The 5,933-nt window shown below is 43.1% G+C and overlaps 1 protein-coding gene across 1 annotated transcript; it reads right to left on the bottom strand.

The window, feature by feature from the left end:
• Positions 1-1,655: 1,655 nt before the first annotated feature.
• Positions 1,656-2,090, bottom strand: LOC106012232. Its single transcript, XM_013084523.1, has one exon. The coding sequence runs from the start codon at positions 2,088-2,090 to the stop codon at positions 1,656-1,658; it is 435 nt and encodes a 144-aa protein (XP_012939977.1).
• Between the last annotated feature and the right edge of the window lie 3,843 nt (positions 2,091-5,933).

Raw genomic sequence — 5,933 nt, 5'->3', positions numbered from 1 at the left:
CCACCCCTCGGAGAACGAGCGACGCTTCTGTCACAAGTTCATGTTCACGTCCATTGTTAAAGACTAGGCAAACAGTGACCGGTCACCCCACCTACCATTTGTGTATCATGTGTTGTGGGTGGGGCTTATAAGTTATGACGGATCACATGTTTCCCTCACCAGCAGCTGAAAATTTAATGTTACTTGGTGGTCAACTTGGGTAAATAATAGTGGGCGGGACCTACCCAACATGATCGGACATTGGAGGGACTAACAATAACGACAGGTAAATGTATTATGACGGCTCGTACACAGCGTCAAGTGCCAATACATAAGTTTTTTTCTGTTGTTGGTAGACAAAATAGAGTGGCAGTGCCGTGTTGAACGGGTGACCATTTTCCACAGTGAATGTATCAATCAATTATATAGAAAAAAAAGTACAGGGTGGGGGGTGGAATGGAAAGGGTCCGTCTTTCACAGGTTCGACTGTATCTTGTATATGACATGCCTTAAAGTACACCCACACAAGACAAAGATACATTGGATCAACACTACCATGAGTGATCAGACCACCTAGGACAAAGCACCACTGGGTTTAAAGTCAATTTCTTGACTTACTTAGGAAACATCGTAGACAAGGTGGGAGAACAGTCGCAGATGTCAAGACAAGAATAGGCAAGGCACAAGGTGCTTTTGCACAACTAAGGAAGGTACGGATTACAGGGACTATAGAAATAGGAACCAAGGCAAGGATTTTCAACACAAGTGTCAAAAGTATAAGATATAATGGATCGGAAACAAGGCATCTTACAAAACAAACGTCTAAAAGCTACAACTGTAATATGTCAGCAGTTGCTTAAGAAAACATCCTAAGAATCCGTTGGCCTGACGCCATAAAGAATGTACACTTGTAGGGGCAAGCTAGTACCCATAAAATGGATAAGGAAAGCGGACATAGACAATGGAGGTGGATTGAACACAGATTGAAAAAAGAAAATACGAACATTACTCACCAAACGTTAAGATGGAACCAACAAGGAAAGAAAAAGGCCCAAAAACAGCTGAAGGAGAGAATTAGCTTCACACTTAAAGCAGTTGGGATACAGATGGACAAAGGTAGAGCGGGAGATAGAAATGAATGAGAGTTCCTGTTGATAGCTTATGCTTATTATATTCCTTCATGCATCTCACACGTATGGCACATAACCACTTACTTACTTACTACCCGTTACGTCATCTGGCGTTTAGGGCAGCAACAAAGGATCTCCATCTCTCTCTCTCTCTGTTTTGGGCCATCTTAGTCAACGTCCCCCACGAATGGTTCCAGGATTTCATTTCAGACTCTACTGTGCGTCTCCAGGTCACTTTGGGTCTGCCCCTCTTGTGATGTCCTTCGGGTGTCCAGGGGAGGGCAGTCTCTACAATAGAGTCTGGTTCTCTTCTTAGAACATGCCCAATCCACCTCCATTTGCTCATTGTTATTATGGTGGTTATGTCCTCTTGCCTACTTCTCCGTAAAAGATCTGCGTTGAAGATCTTTTCGGGCCAGAAGATTCAGAGGATTTGGCGTAAGCTGGTTGTATGAAAAGAAGATAGCTAGGCACAATAATGATCAGTCATCCTCAAGCATTTAGATCCATATAGGAGTGTGGATAGTGCACAGCTGTTCTACAGCTTTAACTTGGTCTGTACACTGAACTGTCCTGACTTCCAGATGTTGACCATGCTTCTGTGTAAAGACTTGCCTTGCCGAGTCTGTTCATGATGTCTTCCTTTGTGCCGCCGTCACTTTTAATTATGCTGCCTAGGTAAGTAAATTTGTCTGTTATAGGCAGGTCTGCATTGTTCACCCTAATCAGCGTTGGGGAGCCTTCATTCAGCGTCATCACTTCTGTCTTTTTCTGGCTTATTTTTAACCTGATCTGGCGACCGTATTTGTGGAGTTGGTTTGTTTTTTCATGCATGTGCTGGTTGGTATGGGAGAGTAGTTCAAGGTTGTCGGCAAGATCCTCGAGGGTGGAGAAGAGGGTCCACCTTATGCCTCTTAATGTATCATCTGTTGTTTTCCTCATGACCCAGTCAATGTCAAGGTTGAACAGAATTGCTGACATGTTGCATCCTTGTCTAACTCCTGTCTTTTCCTCAAAAGCAGTAGTACTGTTTCCAACGACGTACTTGAAGTTTTGGTAGAAGCTCTTGATGACCTCAACTATCTTGCAAGGTATTCCATAAGATCGTAGAATGCACCAAAGACTTTCTATATCTACCCTGTCAAATGCCTTTTCAAAAACAACAAAGTTGACATAAAGTTGTCTCTGCCATTCCGTGCACTGTTCTTATGTTGTGGAGGGCAAATATCTGATCTGTGCATCTTCTTTCTTTGCGAAATCCTTCCTATTCTTTTCTTAAGCTGTCAACGGCATCCGACATCCGATTAATAATAATCTTGGCCAGGATCTTGCTGGGCGCTGATAGCAACGTGATACTTCTCCAGTTGTTGAGGTCCCCAAGAGCTCCTTTCTTTGGTACTTTAACAATGACTCCAGTACTCCAGTCCTCAGGAATCTGCTCTCCCTCCCAGATGGTTTTGAATAGTGGCTGAAGAATAGTGGAAGTCAGTTCTTCCACTTTAAACAATTCAGCATTCAGGTTGTCCATTCCTGGAGATTTGCCTGATTTCAGGCTCTTAACAGCTTTTACAATCTTGTGTCTCTTTGGTGGGTCAGAGCTGATATCCAGATCCAAGGTAGCTTCCTGTATGTCTGGGGTGTCCTCAGGAGGAGGTTGGTTTAGGACTTCCCTGAAGTGTTCTGTCCAGCGTGCTTCCTGTTCTTTCTCGATTGTTAGCAGCTTGCCAGTCTTGTCCTTGACTGGTCCACTCATTCCACCGAGGCACTTGCCACATATTATTCTTGGGATCTTGTATGCGTTTCCTTGTTCACCTTTAGCAGCTGGCACCTACCCAGCTTGCCAGTAAAGCATACTACAGGAAAGTATCAGAGTACAAGGCAAGAGGAAGACCAAAAAAGACCTGGATCGAGGGTGTGAAGGATACCCTGAGAACCTACAATATCCCACCCAGCCGGGCCATCAAACTTGCTAAAAGCAGGAAATTCTTTCTCCCCTGGACGCCCTAGAGGTACAAGAGGACGAATAACGTATAGTAAAGTAAGACTCCTACATGAAGTCAGAAAGACTGATGACGATAGGTAAGGTTTGCAGCGTTTTAGTGGACTTTTAAAAAACTCTTAAAGAATAAAGCGGACACATAATTCTGTCCGATCAGTAAGAGACCAAAGACAACGCTGCTGCACGTTTCCAACCTTCATACACAGATCATTAACAAGAAATTGCATATTCCATTTTGCGCTTGTTGTTGCTTGCCTATTAAAGTTTAAGATAAGGAAAACAAGCTACAAAATATATTTGAATTACGAAGTTATGCTCCCAAACAGCACACCTGCATGTGATGCCGGAGGATCAGAATCCGTGTTCTCAAAGGCTGAAACCAATTGGGATTTTTGTTCTTTTAATACCTGTGCTTCAATAACAGCTGTTCCCCTCCTTTCTCCGGGCAGACACTTGCTAGAATACACGGTAGAAAACATTGCTTGTTTTTTTTTTGTTCGCATCCTCTATTTTTTTTTTCTTACCACATAAATACTTTACTGGGCACCAGCAGGAGATGCTACACGGTGCAACATCAGATGTCACACATGATCATTTGCTCCGAATCTACTTGAATGAGGTACTTTCAGCTTTGCGTCTTTTCTAAATCTCGTTCGAGCTCTTCTTTGTCCGTCCACAATATCTCCTTACCTTGTCTATTATCTCTCCTTTCCTAGTCTTCTTTCCTTGTTTATTATCTCTCCTGTTCTAGTCTTCTTTCCTTGTCTATTATCTCTCCTTTCCTAGTCTTCTTTTCTTGTCTATTATCTCTCCTGTTCTAGTCTTCTTTCCTTGTCTATTATCTCTCCTGTTCTAGTCTTCTTTCCTTGTCTATTATCTCTCCTTTCCTAGTCTTCTTTCCTTGTCTATTATCTCTCCTGTTCTAGTTCTAGTCTTCGTTCCTTGTCTTCGTCCCGTTTCTTCTTCCCGTGTCTCTAATCTCTTCTTTCCTTGCCTTTGACCTTGACCATTAATGATTTATTTATAGAGGCACCAGCCATCCATGTCCAGGTGCTGTTTTAGCCTCTTTTCCCTTGTCTATAGTCTCTTATAATATAATATCTTCGTTCCTTGTTTATAACCTCTTCTTTCCTTGTCTTTTTTCCTAGTTCTTCTTTCCTTGTCTTCTTTCCTTGTCTTCTTTCCTTATCTGTAGTCTCTTCCTTCATTGTGCATAATCTCATAATCCTGTCCTCCTGCCAGGCCTTGCTGTGTGTGACCTGTGTTTATCACTTCTCGGCTTGTGGATATCCGTCTCGATGAACCCGCTGACCATCAACTCTGGGATGCCTGTTGACCCTGCAGGTTTTACCTTTGTGACTGCTGCGATAATACGAAGGTGCTTCTTCGGGTACGACCACCTATTCTTTTTGTCACATTTGATCTCTCTTCCCCCCCTCTCTCTCTCTCTCTCTCTCTCTCTCTCTCTCTCTCTCTCTCTCTCTCTCTCTCTCTCTCTCTCTCTCTCTCTCCCTCTCTCTCTCCCTCTCTCTCTCTCTCTCTCTCTCTCTCTCTCTCTCTCTCTCTCTCTCTCTCTCTCTCTCTCTCTCTCTCTCTCTCAGTCTCTCTGAGTTCGCTCGATCCTGGAAGGTAGTGAATCCCTTTTCTGGGCAACAGCTGGTGCCCTATGACGTTTCGCCACAAGGCGCGACATATCATTTTTTTACATAGAAAAATGAAATTTTCTATTTTTCTACTATTCACAGAATAAAACTTGAGTAACAGTGTTTTTTAAAGTAAGGCTTAGTTGATATCTAGTATTTGTGGCATGGTGAAATCTATGTTGGATTCTTTTCCTGTAAATTGATAATTGATTTTTTAAAAATTTTTTTTTTTTTTTTTTTTTTTTTTTTTTGGGGGGGGGGGGGGCTAGAGGTTAAGGTGTTCGCCTCTCATTCAATAGGTCCTATGTTCGAATCCAGATAACGACAGAAAATTATTTATCTAAAATTGTCTCCTTTCATATCCTTTCCTGCTCTCTAGCAATATTCTGTCGTCTGCTTTCGTCTTCTCTTTCTGCCCCCACCCCCTCACCTCCTTTGCACCCTCCTCTGGACTCCTGACTCTTTCTGCAGACTTTCTACTGCTACTTTTTGGCTCCTTACTACTGTCTTTCAGCCACACCCAAGATCTTCCAGTAGGAAAGATCTACACCTAGCCTGCTCGATCAAGGACGAAAAATCTTAGATGTCCCGTGTGCAAGTTGCGCACGTTCAAGATCCCTTGGTGGTCCAAAATCGATAAGGGTAGGCTTCGGCCGCAACCTGGCCAAAATTCAAAAATTTCGACAAACTGAAAAAGTTTCGTGTGCCCCGCGCGCATAAGCCTTTATGCAGTTTCGAGCGCGGTAATACACTTACCCAAAAACTATTTAAGAAATGAATGGAAGAGATCCCCACACATTTCGGACAAAATTCAACATATCCACTTTGACTTTATACAGGAGGAGTCACTGGGAAAGTTATAAAAACCCAGGTGATGACGTTGCCTGATCTTTTTACATGTTGATGATAGCCATACAGTTTACTAAGGGTGAAAGACCTTTATTGGGGGCACACGTGGCCTAGAGGTTAGGGTGTTGGCCTCTCATACAAAGGTCCCGGGTTCAAATCCGGGTAGCGACCAAAAATTTTCTTCTCTAAAATTGTCTCCTTTCACCTCCTTTCCTGCTCTCTAGCAATGTTCTGTTGTCTGCTTTCATTTCCACTTTCTGCCCCTACCCCCTCACCTCCTTTGCCCTCTCCTCTGGGCTCTTGACTCTTTCTGCAGCCTTTCAACTGCTACTC

Source organism: Aplysia californica, unplaced genomic scaffold, assembly GCF_000002075.1.
Source record: "Aplysia californica isolate F4 #8 unplaced genomic scaffold, AplCal3.0 scaffold00299, whole genome shotgun sequence".
Lineage (NCBI taxonomy): Eukaryota > Metazoa > Mollusca > Gastropoda > Aplysiida > Aplysiidae > Aplysia > Aplysia californica.
Note: the sequence above shows the minus strand (reverse complement) of the source record. Positions and strands in the feature narration are given on the sequence as shown.

Excerpts from the sequence above, each read along its gene's own strand:
- LOC106012232 (XM_013084523.1), bottom strand. The coding sequence starts at position 2,090 with ATGTCAGCAATTCTGTTCAACCTTGACATTGACTGGGTCATGAGGAAA.